The sequence below is a fragment of the Fusarium venenatum genome (genome assembly GCF_020744135.1).
Source record: "Fusarium venenatum strain MPI-CAGE-CH-0201 chromosome Unknown EDB82scaffold_1, whole genome shotgun sequence".
Lineage (NCBI taxonomy): Eukaryota > Fungi > Ascomycota > Sordariomycetes > Hypocreales > Nectriaceae > Fusarium > Fusarium venenatum.
In genome coordinates this window covers 8,470,846-8,496,761 of record NW_027072129.1, presented here as the reverse complement: position 1 = coordinate 8,496,761, position 25,916 = coordinate 8,470,846, and the positions used below count along the sequence as shown (strand labels likewise).

The window sequence follows — 25,916 nt, the reverse complement described above, 5'->3', positions numbered from 1 at the left end:
CAGTCTAGCAAGTTAAATTTGCAAGTTTATCACTTTGCTTTCGATCTTTCCTCCTGAGTTGTATCTCTACTGAACTATTCGATTCGATCTCAATGTTTGATCAACTCTCCACAAACTCAAAACTGTTCGTATGGCTCTATCCTAGGACCTGGCGGCTACTAAAATATCTGTAGAAACATTTCAAACAACACACTTCACGCATTCAAAGCTCCAGCCATGGACTCCTCCATCAACCCCTTCACTGGCGCGGCCAACGACCCCAACAGCCACTCCGACTTTTTGGCCAACAAGGAAACCAACCGCAATGAGGCTGTCATCATGGGCGGAGTTATGATCGGTGCCGTACTTTTCGTCGCGCTCGTTGGTGTGGGCTGCATGTTTTATAGGCAGCGGGTCCGGAAGATGAAGGCTCAGCAGAGCAAGGACGTTGACGATGATGGGCGGTCTGTTTAAATTGGGTCTTGAAGGGTCCATTTTATGAGTCTGGATACCAGCTTTACTTAATGGCGCTGTGGAGGTCGAGGTTGAGGATGCTAAGTTGGAGCTTCTGTTTGTCCAGACCGGACAACTATTACATTTCCTTCTTGAGGCGGCGGGCTTGTTTTGGAAACTTTTAAATCCACACTCCTTTGTTCTCTTTTGATTTTTAATTGTTAAGTACTTGCTTGGCATTGAGTTCTTGTTGGATGGAATGCCGTAGTTGTCTTGTTCAACAAATGGTTTCCAACTTGTTATACAGGGGTGCAATACAAGGTACCGAACCATGATAATTGGTCAATCGGGTCATTGGATCTCAGACATGCATATACCTCGAAGTCGGTATATATGGTTTGCCTTGTTCTTGATTGGCTTATAAGCTGCCACAAGCTGTAGCCAAGCTCGTAATGTACGCACACAAGTCGCAACATTGAATCACACATAATAAGCAGAGCCCAACCTGACTTGACTCGACTCAAATCAATTCGTCAAGTTTCCTCACCATGCAAGCCTCATCACAATTACCGTTTAGTGTGACAAGGGGCCTCGAGCCTCGTTCCTGCAGAATCCATCTCCCCCCCATCCAATTCTCGCTTCCATCGTCTTGCTCCAATAAGACTGATACACGTCCAGAACATGACCCACGCTGGGCAGCGATACTTGACTGCGCCAAGTGAAGTGATACGATGCGAGGTGAGGCGGTATGTGAAAAAGAAACGAGAAGTAAGTTTATAAATATTGGTATATCAGAACAAAGTGTAACTATTCAAAGCTCTATTCTCTACAGTTAAATTCTCTTGGACACTATAAGAGCCCGCTTCTCCACAATACCGGCCCATCTCCGTCTGTCTCCGGCTCCGATCCCGAAAGATCCATTTCAACTGGAGATCAACATCAAAATGCGTACTTCATTCGTTCTCCAACTACCCACAACAATAGCGATAGCTATTATGCTCTTCTCATGTCTAGTACTGGCATCGCCAAACTCGGACAACAAGTTAATTCAACGTGACGAAGAAGAAGGCTCAGGATGCAGCACAGAAGGCCAATGGCACTGCATGACCAATTCATTTCAAAGATGCGCCGAGGGCCACTGGTCCATGAAAATGAACATGGCTGAAGGGACAAAATGTGTTCCAGCAGGTTATACAGATGACTTTAATTTTCGTATTGAGCATGAAGGAAATGACCACGACAATAAGGAGGACCGAAGTGATGAGAACCGGAGTAACGGCGGTGCAAGCCTTGGAGCACGGAATTCAAACAGTATTACTGCAATCGCGGTTATTTCCTCTTTATGGGCTGTTTTGGGAGTTATGTCATAGTCTAGGGAACAAGGTTTATTGGCACTTTAGACGACGACATCCAGTTGACGAGAGATTTGGTTACACGTATGTCATGATGGAGTGTATGTATACACCGTGAGAAATACAAAGGAACTGCTACCACGCCGAAGTCTACCAGATGAACGGCCCGACGTTCAGAGGTCATAGCCCTGATCTCTACTGAACGATACTGGACCGTTCAAGTTCCCACTACCCCGAGTCCATCATGTTACCGCACCCGAAGATGAAATTCCTATTGCGACCTTGCCCAGAGTCGTTCACTCACTCGCCGTCTTGTGGTTTCTCGAAAGCCCTCTTGTCAGGTTAGTCATTGACCTAGTTTAGGGAAGACCTAAGCTTGAATACAGAAGAAGAAAAACAGCCTAAGGGCAGGTCTAAGATGCTATAAAGTGGCTGCATTATTTCATCTCCCAGGCAAGTAAAGGAGTATCAAGTTATGTGCAACCCCAACCGAGACTTGTCTAATTGTATTCTCCGCGATTACCAGAAAAGGAAATAATTAATACTATTTCCGCTCCGAAGGTAATTATCAGTTTCAAGGGTCATGTCGTTTCTTAGTTTCTCCTCCAATCATCAGCTCTGTTTCATATATCTGAGGTTGCAAGGACCAACTCCAAAGCCTATCATTACTGGTCACAAATACGCTAATACTACTCTACTTGCCCATGAATTGGTAACTTCTTCTTGACCTTGGCTCGCATTTATTTCCTTCATAGTCACTCCTTTATTCTATATCCTTTTTCTGTTGTCCTTGGCCTCTCGATCTGGTTATCGCAAAAATGGTCAGCTTCAAGTACTTCGGCGCTCTTGTCAGCGCTGCTCCGGCTCTGGCAGCCTTTGGTGTCACCACCAGTGGGAATAACCTCATCGTTGACTCTGGCAACTCCAACGGCTTTTCAGTCTCTGTCAGCAAGTCTGACTGCTCAATCAACTCCATCAAGTACCGTGGTAGCGAGTATCAGTACAAGTCTCAGACTTCTCATATCGCGTCAGGCCTTGGATCTGCTACTGTTCAGTCCACCGTGCTTAACAGTGAGTATTCCTAGCCTTGTAATAGACACAGTCCTAATAAAAAAACAGATAAGTACGTCAAGGTCACTTGTACCACCAAGTCTGGTGACTTTGACCTGACTCACTACTACGTTGTTCAGAACGGCCAGAGCAATGTCTACATGGCCACCGACACAAAGTCCCAGCCCAAGATCGGAGAGCTTCGCTACATTGCTCGTCTAGATCGATCTCTACTGCCCAATGAGATCCCCTTTGGCGAGGTCTCCAACACATCTGGCGGTTCAGCCATCGAAGGCTCTGATGTCTTCAACGTCAACGGCCAGACCCGCGCCAAATTCTACTCGTCTCAGCGCTTCATCGACAACGACGTCTGGTGTTTCCAAAGCAGCGGAAAGGACGTTCATGCTTGCATGGTCACTCATGCTTCGCGCTCGTACGAGAAGAGCTCTGGCGGTCCTTTCTTCCGCGATATCAACAGCAACAACAACGGTGACTTCAGTGCTCTCACCTTTTACATGAACTCGGGCCATGTCCAAACCGAAGATTTCCGCCAGGGCTTCCACGGTCCCTACGCCTTATCCTTCTCTCGCTCTGGTGTCCCCAAGGCTAAAGACTTTGACATGGCCTTCTTCAATGACCTCTCTATCCCTGGATATACTGCCGACTCGTCTCGTGGTCGAGTCAGTGGCACCGCTACTGGTGTCCAGTCTGGCTTCCAGGGCGTTGTTCACTGGTTCAACAAGGATTTCCAATACTGGGCTTACACTTCCTCCAACGGTGCTTTCACTTCTCCTTTCATGGTCCCCGGTACTTACACCCAGGTTCTATACCAGGGAGAGCTCAAGGTTGCTTCCAAGAGCGTGAGTGTCTCTGCTGGTGGCACTGCCTCGTCTTCTATCGCTGCCTCCTCCGACATCACCACTGGAAAGCACACCTCTGTCTTCCGCATTGGCAACTGGGACGGCCAGCCCACGGGTTTCCGCAATGCCGATAAGCAGCTGCGCATGCATCCCAGCGACAAGCGCATGTCCAGCTGGGGTCCTCTGACATACACCGTCGGCTCCAGCTCGGTCGGAGACTTCCCCATGGCTATCTTCAAGGCCGTCAACAACCCCGTGACTATCAAATTCAATCTTCCTTCTGCTATCTCAGGCCAGGCAACCCTTCGCGTTGGTACTACCCTTGCTTTTGCCAGCGGTCGACCTCAAGTCACCATCGGCAGCTTCAAGAAGGCCTTTGATGCGCCAACCAAGATTGATTCGCGAGGTGTCACTCGTGGGGCGTACCGTGGTCATGGCGAGGTGTATGATGCTGTCATTCCTGCTGGCACGCTGAAGCAGGGTTCCAACACCATCACTATCGAAGTCATTTCTGGCAGTTCTGGTGCTGACTTCCTGAGCCCCAACTTTATCTTTGACGCCGTTGAGCTCTTTTACTAGATTGCCTTGTTATCTAGGAACAAAGCAATCGTCAACAACTCCGGCTACTTGATTCTGTTCACGTAAATACTACAAAACAAGAGACTGCACATACAAAGACATGTCAATGAATTTTTAGTCCATATATTTATTTTATCCATACTTGTTCCCCCATGTCGTGAGAATGAGATGTCCACGTTAGATAACCACCCAGCAAAGAATCAAAACTTTTAAGCTTAACACTAGTAGCATGTAAGATCAAGTTTACTATGCCGAATTAATCATGAGGTCGGACTTAATAGACGCGGAGTTTGTGCTGGTTGTGCATTCCAGTGGCTGATATCAGCCAGTTTTGTTAGTACTAAACTCTAGTTATCTTGGCAACGATACTATGTAAACTGAGTACCACTAACAAAAGTGGACTGAAGACATTCTCCGGACATTAGAGCTACCTCCGCAAAGTTATGGTATAAGTACAACGTTCGCCGAAGGATTAAAGTCTTGCGCACTCCTCGTTCTGTTATTCTTCGCCAAGAAATTCACTACCACAGCAATCATGTCAACTTCTCAAGGCAGTATACTGGTTACTGGGACCAATGGGGGACTTGGCTCAGCCATTGTCACCGATATACTTCGCAAGCCCGAGTTAGCTAGTAACTATACGGGATTGTACACTGTCAGAAAAGCAGCAACGGCAACTCGGCTTCAAAATATCTTGAGCGCAGCACCAAAGTCTCACAAACACAATATTATCGATATGGATCTCGGTTCACTGGCCAGCGTCAGAACAACGGCAGCTGAGATCAACCGTCAAGTAGCTGCTGGCGACTTGCCTTCCATCAAGGTCCTTATCCTCAATGCTGGATATCAAGATCACGAACAAATTGTAAGCAACGCCCCTCATGTTTTAAGATTTCGAGATGCTCACTATTCTAGACCATGACGGATGATGGTTATGAAACTAGTTGGCAAGTGAATTTCTTAGCCAATCAACTCCTGGCTCTCCTGCTACTTCAGAGTATGGATAAAGAGAAGAGCAGGATACTCATCATCGGAAGTTGGTCTCATGAGTGAGTTGATCCAATCGGGTAGGTTTTCACAAGCTGACGAGAATCACAGTATCGATGATCCACGTAACAACCTTGGTGGTTCGGCCTGTTACGAGGGCTACGATAGCCTCTTTCCTGGCCCAGATGAGCTCGCCAAGGGTAAATGGAGCAGACCAGACACTGGGGGAGGGTGGCTCACCGGCTTTCGACGGTATGGAGCAAGCAAGCTATGCGCTGTGATGCTCATGTAAGTCACTTATCTACTTGTTAACTGAGCATTGAACTGACTCGTCGATTCCTAGGCATGAACTAGTGAACCGTCTCGCTCAAGATCCGCAACTGTCCAATGTCACAGTAACTGGTCTAGACCCAGGTGCTATGGGGTCTGACCTCGTGCGACGAGGTAGTTCTGTCATGTATAATACCATCAAGTTAGCCCTTCCGATTGTTTCCCCTCTTCTTGTCTGGTATAACCCCAACGGGCCCTATCGTCCCCTATATAAGAGTGCTGCGGATGCAGTCCACCTGGCCTTTGAGACGGAGGCCCCAAAGGGCAGACTGCTGTATTTGAACGGCACGGAAGAATTTGAGACAGGAAAGGAAGCAAGAGATGGTGTCAAGAGAAAAGCCTTATGGGCCTACGGACTGGAAGCGGCTCAGATCAAGCGAGGAGATACGATTCTACAAGACTGGCAGTAATCAGACAAGTCAGAGAAGTCAACAGGTCATGACCAAGTACAGGTCTAGACTTAAGTATTGCCAGATGTTGGCTACTTATGATTATTTACTTTGGGTCAGAAATCAAGTCGTGGTGAGGAACTATACTCTGTCTAACATGGCATATTGCTTTTTCCTTACATGGGTCATAAGCCGGAATCACTCTTGAGAATGGAAATACTCTCCGGCATATGTACTATATATATAGTGGCAGCGTACGGATACCCGGATCGGGACATGGATTTAACGCATTGATGTACTAAGAAGAGTCCAAAGTTTATTGTTATTATGATCTGTTGACCCGATGCGACTCGGATAACTCAAAATCTCCTGATGGCTTTCTATTAGGAACAATAGAACAATTTACGCGAACAGCGGTAACAGCGGTAGAATACGGGTCTAACGGGATTATCAACAGGGGAATGCTGTCAAGGTCTGGGATCAGGGTTGTTCATAGGGCTTCAACTTTGGCAGAGGAAAGAATGCCGCTGCTCAATTTAGGCGGCCTCACTACGAGAAGGAGAAACAAATTCCTGACAGGACAAGTTACAGAAAATATACAGCACCCAATTAGAGAAAATTAACGTCATGACCTGTCAAATATTTAGTTCTTGCCCGAACGAACTCATGGCTTTGCAGACTAAAAAGGCAGGAAACGACTGGGCTGTTGTTTCTTTTTCTGCTTTGGAGGGACCCACTTAGCGTTGAACGTTGAAAGGCACGGGAGGTAGCTCCAAGTTTCATCCAAATAGAAGATACGTACCTGCTCTACTTTGAGAGGCCGTCCCCATCCGTAGTGGTCCCCTGAAAACATCTGAAACAGGCTGGAGTCAGGCACAGTATCCCAAACGGGAAAGATCTCTTTCAAGGTCCAGTCGATCCTGCCAAGATACAAGTTTTTGGAAATGGGAGCTTTTGCCATCCGACAGGTGATACAGTAGCTTGAACTTTAGCCTGTGGTAGAATGAAGATCACTCCTGATTCTAGTAAGCGAACAGGGTATCTTTCATCTGATCTTTTCTCTTTCCTTGGATCAGTCACTCACTCACTATGCGCAATTGAGCAACTTATTTTACTCATTTAATTGTAGAGACCTACAAATTAAAACAAACATTTAGAAAATATTAGTTCATTGGGTAGATAGTTAGTCTTGGCCACCGCCTTCTCTAACTTACTACCTTTTTAGTAAAAATAGGGCAAACTGGCGCTTGACGAGCGACTAATGCTATTGTCAGTAGTAGGCAGCTTGCTCGCGGCTCATCTGAACCAGTCATACTACATGCCCCTACTCTAATCGCCACAACTCCGGCGCCTGTACATCCAACAACTTTGTTCAACCTCCATATTTTACGCCACAGACCCAGACAAGACCACATTCAGTATCAAAACAAAAAAAAAACACGAACGAGCGAGTAGTCGGTTCTCTTATAGTGTCGGTCACAAGACCAGCCTAATGATGCTCGTTCGGTTGGTCGTCTGTCGAGGACCACAAATCTGTCGAGGCCGTTGTATTGTCGTATCCCTGTCTCATTTCATCTAGAGGCGCCAACAAGCCAAATTGGTTGGCGCTGAATTGAATGCAAGCACCGGGCCTGAAATTAATACACCACCCGAGCGAGTACAGTGGACTCCAACGAACTGGAGACCTGGCCAACTGTTAGCCAACCGTCATCGTTGTGAAGATTCTCATTAAAGAACCCCCAGCTCAGCTTCTTCCTTGTTAACAAGGAATCATATCCCCGTTGGTCTTTTTCTCTCTCTCTTATCTGTCGAGCTTGCTTCTCTCTTTTCTTCTTTTTCCTCCTACTCTTCTTCTTCTCACTTTAGTCCACATTCCTGTGTTTGCTTGCTTGCTTGCTTGCTTGCTTGCTTGCTTGCTTGCTTGCCCGTTTGTTCGTGCGTTCGCGCAATTCATCATTCTCTTGCTCGACCTTCGACTTGGCTTGGAGCTGGACTCGTGCCTCCAGTACACGACTTCTCAATTCTTTTTTCTTATACTCATCCCTTCCAATAAGCACACGGGCCTTCCCTACATTCATTCAGCCCCGGTTTCTTAAAGGCCTCCGTCTGATTCAGGTCCCCACTATCCGCACCGTCAGCACTTATACTGCTCAGCATTCCCAGACCAGATCTCGTGCTCAAGCTAAAGCCGAAGCTGAAGGCATTTGGATGGATATTGGAGGACTACGCCAAAAATAATCGCCAAACTAACTATAAACAACCACACTACAGTAGCGCCCAGCACGAGGCACTCTCTGGCCACTCATTCCCCACGAACGTCTCAATATCAGTCAAAGCCAACAGTGGCTGACACTGCACTGCACGACAAACATGCCTGCCATGTGGGACACCTTCAAAACTGGCACTGGCCCCAGTCTGCACCAGCTGCCACCTCAAGAGCTCAAGAACCGACCATTCCTTCGCCAGAATCGAAGCTCATCCAGCGGACTGCCACAGAGCCGATCTACTACCAGCGCCCACAGTAATCAAACTACCACTTCAAACAAGTCCCGCGACGACATTTACGACAACCAAACTCATCTTCACGACGATTTCGAAAACCGACTCAACGGACTTGGCATTCAAAACGGCCCTTTCAGATACGAGATTCGCCGTGGTAAGACAGTCCGAACACCAGACATCTCGGGTCCACCACGTCTGTAAGTGCTAGCTTGATTTCATATACTTGCTTCTTTTTTCCCGAATTTATTGCGCATTACCTATTCAACAACTGCATTGCCCGATTCGAATAAACCGTTCCCTCCGTCAGCCACGTCAGACAGACCGTTAGACTTTTAGCCGACTCAGCCGTTGGCGCAGCGATGTTACCTGCATCCACATGCCATGCCCTGTACACATGTACTGGGTAACAAAGCGACAAAGGCATTCAGTCTTCCCTCAACAGTCGACGATCGGCAACTACTGGAGTCGTTCGTCATACAATACGTGTGCTCGAGATCGACAATTCTGCGCTGCAGTCAAGTGCATGATACCAAGCCAATTCGGGGTTTCAGTCACGCCAAATATTCGAGCCGACTACGCACGCAACCTCAAGTGATGAGTCGATATGCACGTTTTCTGCCGGCTCCAAGGCATCTCACCAGCAATGCCTCCTTCCTGGCTCCATAGTCGCTGACGCTTTTTCGTACCTTTTTTCTCTCGCGCTTTCCATTCACGACATAAAATCTCGAATGGCAATAACAACGAGGTATCCGCACCTGACTAACATGTTTCTTCTTTCCTTCACAGTTCCCCTGTCCTCGGATCTGACGATATCCGAGTGAAACCTCCTCCTCGAAACCCGCGACGACTTCAAGGCGAGGACGACTCTCCCTGGCGTCCTGCCTCCTCCATCTACACTAACGAAGACGACGACGAAAACCGAAGGGGCAGTCGTCACTCTCATCATTTGCAATATTTGAAGCCATCTCACTTAAAGGTTCCTGCCAAAGACATGTATGGACGTCCTATGGGCGTCGAGATCTCGCCCCCAAGCTCTCCCGAGTTTGATGCTAGGCAATACAAGTGAGTCCATCTCCTGATTTCGTGCCTTCTTTTTGCAATCACTGCATATTCTTGGGCACGCTGTTCGCTGCGATGTACCAACTTTGGTTTTTGTTCTCTTCAAAGTACTGTCGACTTCGAGATTTGAGTACCACGAAAACTCTCGATTCTCAGAACCAAGATTAGACACACTCTCTGTGTCCATTTCTGCTTGATTCACACCACTATCGCATACCGTGCTTTCACGCAATATGAGAGTCTTTCGATTCAGAATCAAATCGCTAATCCGATGCCTTGCTTGCAGACCAAACTCACAGGACGTCTCGCCAATCGACGATTCTCCTAACTTATCTCAGCTAGACCTTCTTGGGGAACGCCGACTGACGCCTACTCAAGCCCAAGCTCAAGCACAGACGCAGCTTCGCAGCCAGATACCGCAGATGCGTCGTGATAAACCAACGAGTCCTGGCCTTTCTTCACAACTTCGAACCACCAAATCCACTGATGAACTTACGGATGCCAGTAAGCCATGGGAAAACATGCACCCATCATATTATGGGACCCAGAAACCCTTCGGTTCCACAACTATTGTCACTGGTGGGCAGCAAAGCAACACTTCTCCGTCGCTTGGACAGCGGATCCGAAAGTTTGCCAGAGCAAAACCCGAGCCTCTCGAAACTAGACCACCGTGGAATGGAGCAAGTGGACGTGCACCCATGGTTGATCCAGTCCGGGACGATCCCTCTGTTGCTCCATTGAGCTTGCAGCGCAAGGCCAGCAAGCGGGTTGGACTTGGTAGTGGTGCCAATCCTGAAACACATAGTGGCAATGCTGGAACAGCTCGACAACAGCTCCCCTCGCGGCCCGCCCAGAGGTCCAACAAGACTTATAAAACACCATCACCCGAACTTGTTTCGCACTCTTATCCTAGCCCTCCAAATACAGGCTCGCCGCCGCCGTCTCAGCCCGTCATGTCACAAGCCGCGACATCCATGCTCATGCCAAACATGGTGCCTGATCAGAAGAAGGCCATAAGAAGAAAACCTTCCCCCTCAACGCACAACCCTCATTCTTCTTGGTCAAGTTCCGTCTACTCGGCAATCACGGAGAATACGACTATCGGCGACAAACCACCCCTCAACCCGATTGAGCCAGCAAGACTATCCACACCAGAAGATCCTTGGGCGCAGCCTGCATCTCGTTTCAGTGTTACAACTTGCAACACAGCTGCTATCAAGTCACCAGTTGTGCCTGATGAAGAAGAGCGACCAGATACACCGAAGCAGACCTCCTCAGTCATGGATCGTAGGAGACCAGTCCCAGGCGGAGATAACTTCAGAAGAGCATCCAACGTACCAATCGTCATCTCAATGAAGTCGGCTTCGCCATCGAATGAGAATTTTGACTCCAACGTTTCCACCGACAAGGCGCTTCCGCCTGCTCCGCCCGAGCTTCAATCAGCACATGACCGTGTAGCGTACCTCAGTGCTCGACTTGATAGTCTAGCTCACAGACGCAACAACATCAACAAGAGCATCAAGCAGATGACAGAGTTGATGCCCACCGACAGAATTTTATCGAGCACGGAAGTGATGCGTAAGCGCGAGATTGAGAAGAAGAAGGTTGAGGGGCTCAAGGAAGAGTTGGCAGAAATTCAAAGGGAGGAGCATGACTTGGGTCTGAAGCTCTACAGAGCTAACAAGCGTGCTGAGAGAGAGGCAGCCTTTGAGCCTTCCACTCTTTGGGTCAGGCGAGTCACATCTTAGGGATCTTTTAAGGGATATAGATCATGGGTTTGGGAGATGGCATCTCTGGTGAATAAGCAAGGCGTTGATGAGACATGCATAGCAGATGGAGTCGGATTCTTTTGTTTCTATTCGGTTTTTCTTCTTCTTTTTTCTAACAACCTCTAGTTACTGGTTTTGGACTGGTTATTATTGTACGAAGAACATGTTCCTTAATTGTTTCGGGACCTATTACAACTCGGACAAATAGATCGTTGTCGAATGACACAATACATAAAACTCACTTATGTTCTTTTCTTTGTTCCCTTGGCATGTTTGGACATGGTGAAACCCCACCAAATGATTTGTTGTCATCGTAGGCTACTGGGCAGCAGAAAAATTGACCCTAAGTCTTTGGTATACAAATAAATAGTTCAAGCAGTGTGATCTAAGTATCATAAACCGACCTACTGATTCGTCTCTTATGCTTCTCGCGACCAATATTTCTGATACCCTGAGGGTAGGATAAGTCCGTTTGTTGATTAACTATAGCAACCTGCCTTGTTCAAACAGGTAAAGAACGAACAGCTTGAATTGGTCTACGTTCTCAACGCTCCATCAGACAAACGAAAATGATCATTCTCTCTACCAAGAATTACTCTTGCAAACACTTGCGCGATCCACATAATTGCATCAATTGGGCTGGTTGTTTTTCACGTTGGCCTGCAGTGCCACACGGCTGCCAGTCTGTTGTATGCGAGCTTCATGCCTAAATCCAAGTTATAATTCAAATAACATATCACAACTTCACAGAAAATATCAACACCATCATACTACACCAAAGATTATGGAAGGCCATCTTCGAGAATCGGTCTGGGACCGAGTGTAAGTGGTCAAGAACGTAACTCATCACCATCACTAACCGCCATGAAGCGCTCGAGAGATGGGCGTGTTTGCAACTCCCAGAGCAGATGCTGAATCTGCCAAGGCTCGCACTCTATTCATCTACTCCGCATTCAACCGCGGCCCTCCAAAGGATTTCAAAGAGCCCATGGCCGAATACGACTTCGAGAACCACGAAGGGCTCTATGCTGGCACGCGATGCATCCTGGTTGAGACGCTCATCAAGGACATCCCCACCACAGAGTATTCTATCTACATCTTCAACGACGTCGATGCAGTGGATAATACCAAGATCAAAATGACAAAGCTTCCTGAATGGACCGACGAACATGGGATGCAGAACATCTTCTTCCCTCATCACTCTCCCGCTGCCCAACGGGTGAACCACTACCATGCTGTTGTCGGTACAGGATTCCCCAAGTCGAACATCGCGCCCTGCGCGAGTACTACCGTCAATCTTCGCATCGGCCCTGGCGGCTACGAACACCAGTGGCATACCGCCTACGGCTGCTACGGACAAGACGTGTTCCCTTTCAAAGAGATAACCCGGAGTCATCAAGTCGCCTACGGCACTGCGACTTGCATCAAACTCAAATTCGAAATCGAAAATACGAGCCACAACCCAGTGGTTTTCGGCCCGGAGGATAACGTGGTCAACGGTCGCGAAGTAGACCCGGAGGACTGGCATGACACCACTCGCGTTCTCATCGGACAGCCGAACCACCCGTTCAAGATCTCGCTCAACCTTCGCTTCGTCGAAACCCAACACCCAGACCCTAAAGTTCTCAGTCAGACTGATGTTGAGATGTTCAACATGCGTCGCATTAGATCGTCGGGCCCCGTCATTTCTTCCGTCAAGGGGAGGACTGTGAATACATACACGTACCTCATCACACTCATGCACGGTTGACGGCTAGAGACCAAAGGTTGAAGGGAAGAAACAAGTTCTCTGATCCACGGCTGCTGGGTCATCACTGTGTTCTGTAGGACAGGATCCTAGACGAAACAAACAAATGTCTTGTAGCACAACCTCCATGTTTGCCTTTTTCAGTGACTGACACTCCCTTGTGAACGACCGAAATAAACACAGCGAACCACTGACGTTACCACTATTACATCCGAACATGCCCTTCCGGCCTTGCTCCCTGCTTTATTTACTCTTCTCCTCTGTTACAGCGGAACTGAGCGAGCGCTTGTTCTCGTGGCCCCTGTCCTTGTCCCATCAAAGACCTCACCCTCACATAGCACAAAAAGAACACCCATTCAGTTACCACACCCTATATTCAGCGAAACAATGCACTTGACCGACAAATCAACTATCCAAACTCCCATTCGCGATGCTGCTATCATCTGGCTGAAATCAACATATAAAATACTCTACTGTCCGAGTCAGACTCCCTCTCCCCTTTCTCGTCAAGGACACACGAGTTCCCTTGTCAAAAGAAAAACACTCTACATTAGTGGTAACGTAACTTGTACCACGAGATAGCTTCTCGTGATCAATTCTTTAACTTTTGGTCAACAACTACCGAAAGACATTTGCACAACAAAGGGGAGTGAGAAACAAAAACAATCGGCCTTCTTTCACGAAGAGGTTAAGACAGAGACAACAAAAAGGTAAGTTTTCCCTGGCCCCGATCGTAGGAACTAATAGAGAGGAATAGCCTCCCTAAAGAGCAACCATGGTTCATAGGCGCACCACAAGTGCGTCGCATGTCCAGGCTGGATACGACACCGATGTCGATACTCGTAGATATGCGTCTTCTACGAGCGGAATTGCATACACTCGCGGTTCAGTCCTCCCGGGAAATGGCTCCATCGCAGACTCGGACGAGTTCAAGGAAGAAAGCTCCTGTGATTTCAGCGATTACGAGCTCGAAGGCCCTAGTCCCCACGGCACGTATTACACCACGGCTAATCATCAACATGATTCTTCGCAACCCAGGTCTATCGCTTCGAATCAAGGGGGGTCCCATACTCACGCCGATGAATCTGCAAGAAGAGGCTTCCAGTCCGGGAATGATCTTCCCAGAAGCTCTCCCTATCAGCACCAAAGGAGCTCCTACTCTGGGAACTTCAGCCAGCCAGGTCGCTATGCCACCAGCTACCAAAACCGTAGGACATACTCTGCTTCACACGGTGGACGCAGTCTTCGCCAGACTTATCCGTCAGACCACTACGACGAAGTAGGGAACTACATCGGTCCGCCGGCAGTAGACGCCAATCCGGGCGATCTCGTCTCGTTCCCTCGCCTTCCCGACTCGGATCCCTCTTCACTAGAAGGCGAGCAGGAGAACATGGGGTCTCAACGACACATTCCCATATCTGAAACCAGTAAACGGTCTTTCTCGGAGCAGCTCGTCAGCGGTGTGCGCAGCTTTTTGACTTCGGAATCGAACGAAGATCAAGTCCCCCCACAGCCACCTCGTACTGGGACCTACCTTTTCTGCCGGCACTATCTCATCGAAGAGTGTGCTTGTATCACCGCTCTAGAAGAAGACGGAGTTGGGGACTACTGTCAAAAGTGTTGGGAAGGGCGTTGCAATGGGCCAAGGCCACCACGATCAGGGGTTAGAAGGTCACTGTGGTAAGAAGGATGGGGAATATTGGTTTTGAGACTGTGCAAATGCAGCTTGATAGAGTGAGTGGACATGATACCAGGCGGAGGATATATCCAGACATGATTTCGGGTGATGGATATTTGCTTTTACAATTAATTGTACAGAGAAGAAACAATATTTGTACAAGACACTCACATTTCCAAAATCTAAACTAATACAGACTTCTTCCCTCACTCGCACTAAGGCTTTAGGGTACAAAAATAAATGAACTAAAATCATATGCTAAATAGCATAAGGTGCCTGCAAATTTCGTCCCTTAGGCCAACTTTTCTGATAGTTACCCTAGGGCCTGACAATAAATTAGTATTATTGAGCGACCTAAGAGCAAAGCTACGACTCGATCAGCCTCAACTGTAACTGACCCAGTATAGCCCTACTGGGTATCCTATCTATCCCCTGTTAGCTGATATGGAACTATTTGGTTCCGTGTTTGACACATCTGACAGCAGCTCCATCCCTAGATACTGTAATCTCCTTATCATAGGTATTCTATTATTTTCTCCGCTCTTCTCTTGTCACAAAATAAGCATGTACTGTAATTTGTAGATCTATAAACAAATCGGCGCCTCCGGGTTGACGGACCTGACAATGATGAACCTGATGTGACAGGCCTGATGTGGGGAGTGGGAGCGGGAGTGGAGAAAAGATGCAAGGGAGGGTATCATTGAGTGCTGAAAGCAGCAACTTCAGCGAATTTGTGTTGGCCATTCTATACGATCAAGTACTGCATCTCGGCTGGTTTCAAGAGAGAGTATGTGTTGTACTATCCGATAGAGTCTGTTCCAGAAGTATTCTTCCGTTACATCTTTCGAAAGAATTGCCAAATGTGAACATTACAGTCAGTGCAGTAAAAAGATGCATGCATTTCTGATGATCTACGTTACATGCATTTACATGCCACATCTTGCAGGAATATGGCATGTAAGCAACCAACAAAAGCTGAGCGAAATAGCGTAAGGAACCGAAAACTTGGTTTCTGGAAATCTGTCAAATTTTAGTTAGGTAGATCCTTACTTTTCTTCTTCTTCCTTTGTCCTAATTTTTATTTGATCGATTTCTCAGATTTCGATCGATCTCGCTACCAAGTGTTCTGCTGATCTGTTGCGTTGTACTGAATGTGTTTGCTTTTCCCTGGAGCTTTGTCTCTGGATCCTGGTACTCAGCACTCAGCTGTAACAGCCAGCAGGAGGAATGTCTCACTTGGAGGCTGCAAAAAAAAGAAAGCGCAAGTCACGATTGGTCAGGATCCTAGGCAGTCTGATGGATACTGCAGTTCCTGCATACATGGTGTAAATGAGAAAGAGAGCCTTTCGCATGAAATCATTGAGTGAGCTGCAGAGAAAAAAGAAATATATTCACACTCAATATTGATACCATAGTAACGCGCTGCCGGCTGTAATAAATGCCGTCACTGAATGGGTAAGACGCTAAAATTTAATTCGTTCAGGAACCTATTCTTTCAATTACCAAACTTATACCATCTTGTTCAGGGCTCAATACACCGTCATGGCTTACATATGATATCCATATCAACTACCACTCTTCAACAAAACAAAAACAAAACAATTCCACGGGCATACCGATACAGCATGTTTTACTGTACCACACAACTCGTCCGTCATCCCAGCCCAGTCCAGCCCGTCAAATTTATAATTGGGTATTCTTAATCTATCGTGGACCGTATCAACCCCCCTGCACAAAAGCAACGAGCATACAGAATTTCATCCCAACAAGCCAAGCCAGGCCTTGCGGATCCTCTCAGAGAGCCTCCCTTCCTTTACTTACTTATATGTAATGTGCATCTCCAGATCTGTCTCGACTCTCAAACTTGGTGTCTTGCAATGTTACATGTCACTATATAATTATTACACAACACACACTACACACCCATCACATTCCTTTAATCGTATTCATTACCTTAATTGCCCACGATGGCTTCGGAGTTTACACCAACCGAGAGCAGCGCAATGCAGATTTATGCTCCAAGCATTGTTTTCTTTCTTGTTACACCTCTATTCATAGCCTTCCGATTCTGGAGTCGCATAACACGGAGAACGGGACTAGGCTGGGATGACATGACCATTATAATATCTTTTGTAAGTGTTTGTCCACTAGAATTCTTCACAGAAGATTATACTAACAATAACATAGTCATGTGCTGTGGTTGTTCAGGCAATCATGATGGTCGCATGTAGTTATGGCTTTGGCCAACATATCAAGGCGTTGACCACAAGCAACAAGATAATATCACTCAAGGTACATATCATACTCAAGCAAAGAATACGTCTCCAAATATACTAATTGGCATTAGCTATACTATATTGCCCAGATCTTTTACAAACTCACCATGAACCTGGCCAAGATCTCAATGCTCCTGCTCTACCTCCGCATCTTCGCCCACAGATGGTTTCGCAGGTGCTGCTTTACCCTCATGGGTCTTGTCACTTGTTACATGATAACCGCAGTGACCCTGTCTATCTTGCAATGCTACCCCATCAGCGGCGCCTGGGATAGGTCGATACCCCCAACTTGCATCGATCTGGAAAGGTTCTGGCTTGCAAACGCGAGCTTCTCTATCGCGACAGACACTTTGATACTGATGCTTCCCATGCATCCTATCTGTACTAGCAATCTCTCAGTCGCTCAAAAGCGAGGACTCATTATGCTTCTTGCTACAGGCGGTGGTCTGTAAGTGAAACTCCAAGACTAAAAACCATAAAAGTCAGGTCATTCAGCTAACGCCTGTCTCCTAAGTGTCATAACAACGTCTATCGTGCGCATGACAACTCTTACATTCTCGGCCAAAACTCCCGACACAACTTGTATGTTCCTCCCTCATCGCAACACATGCTTTACCAGTACTGACACTCTTCCTAGTCGACATCAGTTCCATCATGTGGTCTATCATCGAGCAAAATCTGGCCATCATCTGCACATGCCTACCAATGTGTCGCCTACCCATCGCCACACGCTTCCCACTTTGGGTCTCAGAGTCAGAGTTGACAACACCTGATACCTCTGAACCTGCCGACCCATCTAAACGTCAGACTAGACGGTGGAGTCCTTACACGGGGCCCAGGAACGTACAAGGGATCACGCGAAGCATAGTCATCACCAACGACGAAACGAGTGACGAACTCGCATTGGATCCAGCGGAGAGAACATTTACCATGTCGACAATGTCGAGCGACATTGGTGCGATACGGAAGATTGTTGAGTATGAAATCACATTTGAGACTGCATCCGATGCCAACTCCTAGTTGCATTTTACATGGTTAGGGTCTTACTGGTTTAAGGACCGATTCCATCCAGACATACTGCTAGACGCAGAGCATTTTCTTTGTTCAACTGTTTGATTGTTTAATGGGTTATGCATGTTGATTTAAAAGCGAAGCGAGGCGGGTACCAAGGATTCATTACAAGGCATTTAGACTTCAAAATCTCTTTTGTACAGATATGACATACATTTAGATAGGTAGCCAAGGGCAATGTAGGATTAGCTCATGCCCTCCATGAATTCAACACGATCAAGAATCATCTGGCGGTATCCCATGTACTCCTTGAGACCCTCCCACTCAGGCCCAGACTCCTCTCCGTGCCTCCAAGGTTCCTTGAATCCCCAGGCACATGCAATTTTGTCCATTGCCGCTCGCTCCTCTTCTCTCATCCAACGGGTCCGTAGCGGTGTACCTGGTGCCCATGTCACACGCTTCATCTGGTCCTTGTTACTCAGCTTGGCAATCATTCCCATCGATCCCACAACCATGAAGTATCCGGAAATACCAGCAATACCAATTCCCGTTGCTGTCGACATGTCCATTGTGTTTTGCCAGTATGTGGCATATGCGGTTGCAAGGCCGAAGATGCCAAACGGGAGGGTACCCAGGGCGAGGGCAGGAGTAGTGGCGTTCTTGATAAGTTTCTGACGCTTAAAGGCGGGAAGACTGAATGAGGCCTCTACAATACCCAGAGCTGCGTCCAGGTGCTTGGAATCAATGGCAGTCTGCAAAGCCATGTCGGCAACGTCCTTCTCAATGGCCTTGACTGCAGCATTGGGATTTGATGCCACGTACTGAACTACACCATTCTTCACCACAGGCTTCTTCTTGGTCGCATACATCTCAAACACAGCGGGGAGCGACTCGGGTCGACCAAGCGAGGATTGGATGGCAACGTAAAGCTCAAGGAAAGCGGGTGTGATCTCAACATTGGGTTGCGAAATGATAGCGTACGCCGAGTATGAAATCTTCTTGACGCTGTCGGCCAGCCCCGCATCCATGGTGTTCGGTCTCTGACCAGTTCGCTCTGCTCCCAATTCCATAAGCTTTGACGTTGATGCTCTCGATTGAGCCTCGGCTCTGTGGATCTGCGGCTGAAGAGCCTGAGCAGCCTTGAGGCATGTCTCGAGGGCCGCAGTCGTCAATTGCTTCGCCGGGATACCATCTGTCGCAAGAAACTTCTTCTTTGTGCTTTCCACGATGTTTGCCAGTTGTGTTGGATCGGTCAGTTGCCTGGGGACTTTCTCCGCATTGGCGGGCTGGATGTTGAGATCAGGATATGTCGAAGATGTCGCAGCCCATCGTGTACTCGTTCCTCTAATCGCAGACTTTCGGCTGTGGCGGACAGTGGCTAGGAGAGTTCCGCTGACAAAGGCTTGGTTGGCAATTATAGGCGCTGGCGTGGATGCGCATCGTAAGCAGACATTGCCAATTTGGCGAGCGGGTAGGCGAGACATTGTGAGTAATCCAGAGCGGTGATGTCGATAATCGTGCGCTTTTAACTCAAGTTATTACCCTTTCCCTGATTGCCTGCCTGCGTCGTTCCCTCAAGCAAATTTTCTCCCCACCTCAATTGTCGTTGATGCTATTCAGAAACTAGCCGACTCTGAATTTCGCAAGTCATGATACGCGAGCGGGAGGACCCACATGTCCATGAGTGACACACGTTGATAGGCCTGTCCCTCGATAAGAGCTGGGAAGTCAGATTGAACGACTTGGTAATGATATAGTTAATTTCTCAATTATGCGTTGGCCATTAACTTCAACTATAACTTCAAGGAGTATCCATGGATATCAGAACACCTGAATAGACTGATCATGCGTACCAAGCATGGATCCTGACAGAAACCAGTCGTTGTGACTCTTTAAGCTGTATCTTCAAGGAACTTGGGCACTAGAACAAAGCGGGGCGCAGCCCAGCGTGTCCACTGTAAGGGAAGTAGCGGTGCTGCCTTCCATCTTCTGCGGGCAGCGTCAGCGTTCCATTGGCCATGACGAAACATGATGTGGCTCTTGCCTTTGGATATCCGATCTCAACTGATTCAGCATTCCAAGGTATAACTTCAACCTCTTTATATCTGATCTTTAACTGGGGTTTATTTATCACTGTTGCCTCGCCTGGCTGCGTTGCGCTGTAGACTCTTATACATCACCCAGGATCTGGACACTCCACCGTTTTAGTCCGAGGTCCCCGAATCGCCTAGCTCTCATTCATCCTACCGACGACATCTGAACTTATTCGCGACACCACACTCGAGGTTTCCGACGTCACAAACCACTTTCACGATGCCTCCTCCTCCTCCTCCGCCCCCTCCACCACCGCCTGGTGGTATGGGCGGTCCTCCTCCTCCGCCTCCTCCTCCCCCAGGAGGTCTTCCTGGACGTCCATCAGGAGGAGCAGGTAACAGGGTATGTCCATTCATGGTGAGGAACTGCGCCAGCTTGAATAGAAACTGACAACTCATCCTAGGGCGCTCTTCTATCAGATATTCACAAAGGCAGAGCCCTCAAGAAAGCTACCACCAACGATCGTTCAGCACCAGTAGTTGGGAAAGTGTCTGACTCCTCCGCTGGCCCCCCTATTGGTGGCGCGCCTCCTGTCCCGAAAATAGGTGGTGCTCCTCCTGTTCCCGGCCTGGCACCATCAGTTCCTGGAAACCGGGCAAGAAGTAACAGCGACCAAGGATCTCGCGACTCTACCGCAACTACCGATGCCGTGCCACAGCTGGGTGGACTGTTCGCAGGGGGGATGCCCAAGCTGAAGAAGAGAGGAGGAGGTGTAGACACAGGCGCCAATTCCGAGTCTTCTTATCGATCCGATTCCGAAACCATCACCTCTGTTCCCAGGCCTCCTGCTGCTTCAGCGCCAAGACCGCCTTCAGCTGCTGCGCCAGCAATCCCTGGACGAGGACCTCCAGTACCGCCTCCAGGAGGAGCAGCAGGCTTGAGGAAGACAACGCCGATGGGATCCAAGCCTCCACCTCCTCCTATAGGGAAGAAACCGCCTCCGCTGCCGACATCGCGGAAACCCTCGTCTATGTCGCTGCCACCCTCTGCATCCTCACCAAACTTGGTACCTTCAGCTCCCCCTCCTCCACCGCCTTCGAGTCACGCACCAGCTGCTCCTCCTCCACCTCCTCCATCTGCAGCACCTCCGCCCCCTAGTCAATCCCCAGGATCTTGGTCCTCGGTACCACCTCCGCCGCCTCCTCCTCCGCCTGGAGCAAACCATGCAACATCATCCCTTGCTGCGCAGGCTACCATTCGTGCTGCTGGTCAAGCATCACCAAACGCCGCACCTCCTCCCCCTCCAGCGAGTGCGCCTTCACCTCCGCCACCAACAACACGTTCTCGAGGCTCCTCTCTCCGCCACTCCATGTTGGATCCAAGTATGTTTACTTTGACCGCAAACGGAGGAAAGTCACCAAGTCCTACGCATTCGCCTTCGCAACCACCTAGTGGTGGACACATTGAGATCCATGACCCCAGGTGGCAGTTCAAGGATGAGGGTCTGTTCCCAAAGCCCAGGGATTTTGTAGGAGGAACAAGAAGATACCGGGCAGGAAGAGGAAGTAGTATCCCCCTGGATCTGAGTGCTCTCTGAAAAATGGAAGAGATTAAAAATGGAATTCGCGACCTTAAGCAGTTTATCCACCAAGCTGTGTTCATGATTAGACGAGCAGCATGACAGTTCAGAATGGGTTGGGTATGCTAAACTACATATAACCAATATAAATAAATATTATATCGTTGAATTATGCTGAATATGAAATAAGCTGGATAAAAGGGACAGCCACTCATGATAATATGTGATGTATGGTCTAGTGGTCTCATTGATATTCAGAATACCATATACACAAATATAGTACACTCGAGTTAAGTACTCTTCCAAATATTGTACATTTATGGATAGCCATTTCAAGCTTACATAGACTTAAGGTAGTTGGTCTCCTTAATCTTGGCCTTTCTCTCCTTTCGCATCGCCCTCTTGAGCTCTTCTCGCTTTTGTGCGGCCTCAACGTTGTGTTCAACACCCTTGTTCTCCTCGCCAAGAATGTTGATAGACTGCTGCTGGATAGGGATCTTGGGAGCTAAGGCTTCAAGGTTGCCTTCGGCCAATAGCTTGGCCTCATGAGCCTTTTGACGCTTTGCTGCCAGTTTTCTTTGCTTCTTAGATTTTGCTGTAGAGGATGTTAGTACAATTGTTTGGCACAGATCAGGCATTGTGAAAACGTACAGAATTCGTCTCCAGCGTCTGCGTCCGCCGCATCAGCGTCCTTCTTCTTCACATCCAAGCACCTCCACAACCACTCTGGGTACTCGTCGTCATGTTTCGCAACAGGGTCCTGCCCAGTCTTGGTGTAGTTCAGTCCGCTGAGAACAGTTCCGGGTGCACATGATGATCGTGGGGCAGGAGCATCCTTGAGGGTCTCGCCAGGTGCCGTAACGGGGGTCGAAAGCGTGGGCTCGGCATATCGGAAAGGCGTCGTCGTCGTGAACTGACGAAAGATGGGCTGTGACCGCCGCAGGGCAGTGGCGCGCAGGCACCGAGTGCAAAACATGATGATTGCCGGTGGATGTTGGTAGTCGGAGTGTGACAAGGCTCGAGGTTCTGGAGAAATTTTGGAGGTGCTAGATGTGGAGAGCCAATGGGAAGTCAAACAACCTCTAATTGTCAGCCTTGCCCCAAAAGCCCGCGCAAGCTCGAACGACTTATATAATTGGATCCAATATGCAGAGATTGTGCAGTTTCTTTATGGGTTCTTTTCATTTCATTTTTCCCTGATATATACACAGTCATACAAGGCCAAGGTGGTCATTACACCTTTAATAGCAAGCCGAGCTGGTCACAATCATGTTGTGATATCAAGGCTAAAAGGTCCCTCCCGTTTAGATAACCAAATCCCGCTCACTTCCATCCCAAGCCATGACTTAAAATCATTTCCCTTTTACGAAGAGAATCGGTCATGGTTCATCTTGGCGATCTTGTCGCTTGTGTGGACCTTGGCCGCCAGGTCAAGATCTTGTTCCTTCTGGTCGACATAGTTTTGTTGCAAGAACTTGGTGCCCTTGATCTTGTTTGTCTTGAGCAATTGAAGATATCGCTCTAGATTTAATTGTTAGTTGATACTCCAGCGCGCAGTTTCAAGACCTCAGTAGTGCTCCATATGCGGCCAAACTAACCTCGGAGGTGGCCGCAGTTCTCGAGGTGGTTGACACCCTCACGAACGTAGCACTTGTTCAGCTCCTCACCAACAAGTCGGGTCATCATGGCGCCGACCCATTGTTCCCGAATGAGGGCATCCTCGGCGGCCTTGAAGGCCTTGGTATCATCGTAGTCGACGCCGTTAAAGGTGGGAGCGACGGTAGGCTTCTGGGCCTTGAATTGCTCGGACTCGGGAGTAGGCATTGTGAACTGAATTGAGCTTCGTCGGCTTATGAACTCGTTTGTTAAAATGGAGCGTGGGACGGCGCGCAAAACTGACAATGGACTCAATCGATATCGGCGACTTGATAATTACGTCCGAGTAGCTTGAAGCTCAACCTAAGTGAATGGGATGTCCAATGACAGGCGACCTGATTTCTCAGGCAAGCACGGACCCGCTTACACCACCACCACCTTCCCTGTAAGTCGCAGACTTGTCACCGCCTTTAGTTGACCCACCATTTTGACGGCAAAAAAAAAAAAAACTCTGTCGCGCATACCTGAGCCAGCCTCCAGCTTAAAACCCAGTGCCGGTCGCAATAGAATTCCTCTTTCTACATCCGCCCTCTTCCCATCATTCTTCACGTCTATTCATTCCGCTTAGACACTACTTCTTCCTTATCCCCATTCTACATTAATACATAATCACAATGGCTAAGTCTACCACAAAGGAGAGCAAGAAGACCAAGGTCGCTGAGCCTCTCAGCACCGTCAAGGCCGGAAAGGTTTCCAAGTCTTCCAAGTCCAAGGACGTCAAGCCCGTCGCCAAGAAGGTCACCAAGGAGAAGGACTCTAAGAAGAGCAAGAAGAAGGCCGAGCCCGAGTCTTCTTCCGAGTCCGAGTCTGAGAGCGAGTCTGAGGCTTCCGCCTCTGACTCCGACTCCGACTCTTCTGAGGAGGAGAAGCCTGCCCCCAAGAAGGCCGCTAAGGCCAAGGCTGCCCCCGCCAAGAAGGCTGAATCTTCTGACTCTTCCGACTCCGAGTCCGACTCCAAGTCTGACTCTGGTTCCGACTCTGACAGCGACAGCGAGTCCGAGGAGGAGAAGCCCAAGGCTGCCAAGACCAACGGCACTGCTAAGGCTGCTCCCGCTAAGAAGGCTGAGTCTTCTGAATCTGACTCCGATTCTGACTCTGACTCTGAGAGCGAGGAGGAGAAGCCTGCTGCTAAGGCTGCCGAGAAGGTTCGTTTATATAAACTTTATCTCAGCATACTACATTATACTAATACTTTACATAGAAGGCCGATTCTTCTGACTCCGACTCTGACGACTCCGACAACGACTCTGACTCCGACAGCAGCGACTCCGATGAGGAGGCTGGTGCCAAGGTCGAGAAGACTGAGGAGGCTCCCTCCAAGAAGCGCAAGGCTGAGGATGATGGTGATGCCGATGCCAAGAAGCCCAAGTCTGATGAGCCCACTACCCTCTTCGCCGGCAGCCTGTCCTGGTCTATCGATGACAACGCCCTCTACGAGGCCTTCAAGCACATTGAGGGTCTTGCCAACGCTCGTGTCATGACTGAGAAGGGTACTGGCCGCAGCCGTGGCTTTGGTTACGTTGACTTCAACGATGCCGCCTCTTGCACCAAGGCTTACGAGACCATGAACGGTACCGAGCTTGAGGGTCGTGCCATCAACCTCGACTACGCCAACGCCCGCCCTGCTGAGGCCAACCCTGCCGCTCGCGCTGCCGACCGTGCTCAGCGCCATGGTGACACCGTCAGCCCTGAGAGCGACACCCTCTTCGTCGGTAACCTTCCTTTCGACGTTGACCAGGACAGCGTCCGCGCTTTCTTCGAGGAGGTTGCTGCTGTTGCCAGCGTTCGCCTTCCTACCGACCCGTAAGTTACCTTGCTCTTATCAACATGCTTATCGTACTAACTCTCAACAGTGACAGCGGTAACCTCAAGGGTTTCGGTTATGTCAGCTTCAACTCCGTTGAGGATGCTAAGCAGGTCTTCGACGCCAAGAACGGTGCCCCTATCGGCAACGGTCGCATGTCCCGTGCCGTCCGTCTGGACTACGCCAGCAGCAAGCCTCAACAGGGCGGTGGCGGCGGCGGTGGCTTCGGCGGTGGCCGTGGTGGTGGCCGAGGTGGCGGTCGCGGTGGTTTCGGAGGACGTGGTGGCGGTGGCCGCGGTGGCGGCGGTCGTGGTGGTTTCGGAGGACGTGGTGGTGGCCGCGGCGGTGGCCGTGGTGGCTTCGGCACTGGAGCTAACAGCACTCCTACTGCCTTCTCTGGCTCCAAGATCTCTTTCGATTAAACGTGGGTTGATGCGCAACAGTTGCGGACCGAGGGCTTCTGGCGGGGTTTCCAACAAGTGGGCTTTTGTGGGCTGTCGATTCAACATAAGTTAAAACTCCATCGTGGGGTAGTGGGCTTTGAGAATACGCTTCACGCGTAAGCATTGATAGACCTGGGGGCTATTACACTTGGGACCGTGGGCTCGTGGCATCTTGCAAAGGCACTCTCGCTGGTGCTTGTGGCTTTTTGACGTTGGCTTTTGATCGTTCGTCTTCACGGCGGACACCACGTGGGCTTCTGAGGGATTTGTTGACGGCTCTTTGGGAAGAGGCTCCCTCTGTCTGCTTGCAGACATTGCGGAGTGGACCAAGTCGGTTCTTGCGAATACTCTGAGGGTCCTGGGGGCTTTTCGAAACACG

At 49.0% G+C, this 25,916-nt stretch overlaps 13 protein-coding genes across 13 annotated transcripts; 10 read left to right on the top strand and 3 right to left on the bottom strand.

Moving 5' to 3' along the window:
* Window positions 1–92: 92 nt before the first annotated feature.
* On the top strand, window positions 93–557 carry EDB82DRAFT_533780 (uncharacterized protein; the record flags this gene model as incomplete). The annotated part of the gene is made up of 2 exons (XM_025727755.2): window positions 93–124; window positions 174–557. The coding sequence occupies 2 exons, from the start codon at window positions 93–95 to the stop codon at window positions 451–453; spliced, it is 312 nt and encodes a 103-aa protein (XP_025588456.2). The 3' UTR covers window positions 454–557.
* Window positions 558–913: 356 nt separating this feature from the next.
* EDB82DRAFT_490612 (uncharacterized protein) lies at window positions 914–1,924 on the top strand. Its single transcript, XM_065608369.1, has one exon. The coding sequence runs from the start codon at window positions 1,377–1,379 to the stop codon at window positions 1,800–1,802; it is 426 nt and encodes a 141-aa protein (XP_065465823.1). The 5' UTR covers window positions 914–1,376; the 3' UTR covers window positions 1,803–1,924.
* A 480-nt stretch (window positions 1,925–2,404) lies between these two features.
* On the top strand, window positions 2,405–4,493 carry EDB82DRAFT_565269 (Rhamnogalacturonase B, N-terminal-domain-containing protein). Its single transcript, XM_025727778.2, has 2 exons — window positions 2,405–2,855; window positions 2,904–4,493. Exons 1-2 carry the CDS (start codon window positions 2,603–2,605, stop codon window positions 4,271–4,273), a joined length of 1,623 nt encoding a protein of 540 aa, XP_025588458.2. The 5' UTR covers window positions 2,405–2,602; the 3' UTR covers window positions 4,274–4,493.
* A 315-nt stretch (window positions 4,494–4,808) lies between these two features.
* Window positions 4,809–6,000, top strand: EDB82DRAFT_472274 (uncharacterized protein; the record flags this gene model as incomplete). Its single annotated transcript, XM_025727789.2, has 4 exons — window positions 4,809–5,138; window positions 5,189–5,322; window positions 5,372–5,548; window positions 5,604–6,000. The coding sequence occupies 4 exons, from the start codon at window positions 4,809–4,811 to the stop codon at window positions 5,998–6,000; spliced, it is 1,038 nt and encodes a 345-aa protein (XP_025588459.2).
* A 2,003-nt stretch (window positions 6,001–8,003) lies between these two features.
* EDB82DRAFT_490607 (uncharacterized protein) lies at window positions 8,004–11,628 on the top strand. The gene is made up of 3 exons (XM_025727800.2): window positions 8,004–8,678; window positions 9,268–9,543; window positions 9,827–11,628. Exons 1-3 carry the CDS (start codon window positions 8,350–8,352, stop codon window positions 11,286–11,288), a joined length of 2,067 nt encoding a protein of 688 aa, XP_025588460.2. The 5' UTR covers window positions 8,004–8,349; the 3' UTR covers window positions 11,289–11,628.
* A 465-nt stretch (window positions 11,629–12,093) lies between these two features.
* Window positions 12,094–13,174, top strand: EDB82DRAFT_533776 (uncharacterized protein; the record flags this gene model as incomplete). Its single annotated transcript, XM_025727811.2, has 2 exons — window positions 12,094–12,131; window positions 12,180–13,174. The coding sequence occupies 2 exons, from the start codon at window positions 12,094–12,096 to the stop codon at window positions 13,057–13,059; spliced, it is 918 nt and encodes a 305-aa protein (XP_025588461.2). The 3' UTR covers window positions 13,060–13,174.
* A 503-nt stretch (window positions 13,175–13,677) lies between these two features.
* Window positions 13,678–14,740, top strand: EDB82DRAFT_552121 (uncharacterized protein; the record flags this gene model as incomplete). Its single annotated transcript, XM_025727822.2, has 1 exon — window positions 13,678–14,740. The coding sequence occupies exon 1, from the start codon at window positions 13,832–13,834 to the stop codon at window positions 14,738–14,740; it is 909 nt and encodes a 302-aa protein (XP_025588462.1). The 5' UTR covers window positions 13,678–13,831.
* A 1,738-nt stretch (window positions 14,741–16,478) lies between these two features.
* Window positions 16,479–18,153, top strand: EDB82DRAFT_552115 (uncharacterized protein). Its single transcript, XM_025727833.2, has 5 exons — window positions 16,479–16,866; window positions 16,922–17,026; window positions 17,100–17,458; window positions 17,525–17,592; window positions 17,648–18,153. The coding sequence occupies exons 1-5, from the start codon at window positions 16,702–16,704 to the stop codon at window positions 18,028–18,030; spliced, it is 1,080 nt and encodes a 359-aa protein (XP_025588463.2). The 5' UTR covers window positions 16,479–16,701; the 3' UTR covers window positions 18,031–18,153.
* A 1-nt stretch (window position 18,154) lies between these two features.
* EDB82DRAFT_89206 (uncharacterized protein) lies at window positions 18,155–19,847 on the bottom strand. The gene has a single exon (XM_025727844.2). It carries the CDS (start codon window positions 19,503–19,505, stop codon window positions 18,267–18,269), a length of 1,239 nt encoding a protein of 412 aa, XP_025588464.1. The 5' UTR covers window positions 19,506–19,847; the 3' UTR covers window positions 18,155–18,266.
* Window positions 19,848–19,979: 132 nt separating this feature from the next.
* EDB82DRAFT_533773 (uncharacterized protein) lies at window positions 19,980–21,801 on the top strand. The gene is made up of 2 exons (XM_025727855.2): window positions 19,980–20,457; window positions 20,519–21,801. Exons 1-2 carry the CDS (start codon window positions 20,335–20,337, stop codon window positions 21,650–21,652), a joined length of 1,257 nt encoding a protein of 418 aa, XP_025588465.1. The 5' UTR covers window positions 19,980–20,334; the 3' UTR covers window positions 21,653–21,801.
* On the bottom strand, window positions 21,794–22,646 carry EDB82DRAFT_490600 (mitochondrial ribosomal protein L37-domain-containing protein). Its single transcript, XM_065608368.1, has 2 exons — window positions 22,286–22,646; window positions 21,794–22,229 (listed from the first exon to the last, which is right to left on the bottom strand). Exons 1-2 carry the CDS (start codon window positions 22,608–22,610, stop codon window positions 21,973–21,975), a joined length of 582 nt encoding a protein of 193 aa, XP_065465822.1. The 5' UTR covers window positions 22,611–22,646; the 3' UTR covers window positions 21,794–21,972.
* A 68-nt stretch (window positions 22,647–22,714) lies between these two features.
* Window positions 22,715–23,636, bottom strand: EDB82DRAFT_490598 (mitochondrial 54S ribosomal protein mL54). The gene is made up of 2 exons (XM_025727866.2): window positions 23,233–23,636; window positions 22,715–23,155 (listed from the first exon to the last, which is right to left on the bottom strand). The coding sequence occupies exons 1-2, from the start codon at window positions 23,456–23,458 to the stop codon at window positions 22,998–23,000; spliced, it is 384 nt and encodes a 127-aa protein (XP_025588466.2). The 5' UTR covers window positions 23,459–23,636; the 3' UTR covers window positions 22,715–22,997.
* Window positions 23,637–23,904: 268 nt separating this feature from the next.
* EDB82DRAFT_543858 (uncharacterized protein) lies at window positions 23,905–25,516 on the top strand (the record flags this gene model as incomplete). Its single annotated transcript, XM_025727877.2, has 3 exons — window positions 23,905–24,435; window positions 24,492–25,093; window positions 25,144–25,516. The coding sequence occupies 3 exons, from the start codon at window positions 23,905–23,907 to the stop codon at window positions 25,514–25,516; spliced, it is 1,506 nt and encodes a 501-aa protein (XP_025588467.2).
* Between the last annotated feature and the right edge of the window lie 400 nt (window positions 25,517–25,916).

Bases quoted from the DNA above. Each gene is read 5' to 3' on its own strand.
- EDB82DRAFT_490612 (XM_065608369.1), top strand. From the start codon at position 1,377: ATGCGTACTTCATTCGTTCTCCAACTACCCACAACAATAGCGATAGCT.
- EDB82DRAFT_565269 (XM_025727778.2), top strand. From the start codon at position 2,603: ATGGTCAGCTTCAAGTACTTCGGCGCTCTTGTCAGCGCTGCTCCGGCT. The intron at 2,856-2,903 runs GTGAGTATTCCT...ATAAAAAAACAG, and splicing joins TCAGTCCACCGTGCTTAACA to ATAAGTACGTCAAGGTCACT.
- EDB82DRAFT_490607 (XM_025727800.2), top strand. From the start codon at position 8,350: ATGCCTGCCATGTGGGACACCTTCAAAACTGGCACTGGCCCCAGTCTG. The intron at 8,679-9,267 runs GTAAGTGCTAGC...TTTCCTTCACAG, and splicing joins ATCTCGGGTCCACCACGTCT to TTCCCCTGTCCTCGGATCTG. The intron at 9,544-9,826 runs GTGAGTCCATCT...CCTTGCTTGCAG, and splicing joins TTTGATGCTAGGCAATACAA to ACCAAACTCACAGGACGTCT.
- EDB82DRAFT_552115 (XM_025727833.2), top strand. From the start codon at position 16,702: ATGGCTTCGGAGTTTACACCAACCGAGAGCAGCGCAATGCAGATTTAT. The intron at 17,027-17,099 runs GTACATATCATA...TATATTGCCCAG, and splicing joins ACAAGATAATATCACTCAAG to ATCTTTTACAAACTCACCAT. The intron at 17,459-17,524 runs GTAAGTGAAACT...CTGTCTCCTAAG, and splicing joins CTTGCTACAGGCGGTGGTCT to TGTCATAACAACGTCTATCG.
- EDB82DRAFT_89206 (XM_025727844.2), bottom strand. From the start codon at position 19,505: ATGTCTCGCCTACCCGCTCGCCAAATTGGCAATGTCTGCTTACGATGC.
- EDB82DRAFT_533773 (XM_025727855.2), top strand. From the start codon at position 20,335: ATGCCTCCTCCTCCTCCTCCGCCCCCTCCACCACCGCCTGGTGGTATG. The intron at 20,458-20,518 runs GTATGTCCATTC...AACTCATCCTAG, and splicing joins CAGGAGGAGCAGGTAACAGG to GGCGCTCTTCTATCAGATAT.
- EDB82DRAFT_490600 (XM_065608368.1), bottom strand. From the start codon at position 22,610: ATGTTTTGCACTCGGTGCCTGCGCGCCACTGCCCTGCGGCGGTCACAG. The intron at 22,230-22,285 runs GTACGTTTTCAC...CATCCTCTACAG, and splicing joins AGACGCTGGAGACGAATTCT to CAAAATCTAAGAAGCAAAGA.
- EDB82DRAFT_490598 (XM_025727866.2), bottom strand. From the start codon at position 23,458: ATGCCTACTCCCGAGTCCGAGCAATTCAAGGCCCAGAAGCCTACCGTC. The intron at 23,156-23,232 runs GTTAGTTTGGCC...AATTAAATCTAG, and splicing joins GAACTGCGGCCACCTCCGAG to AGCGATATCTTCAATTGCTC.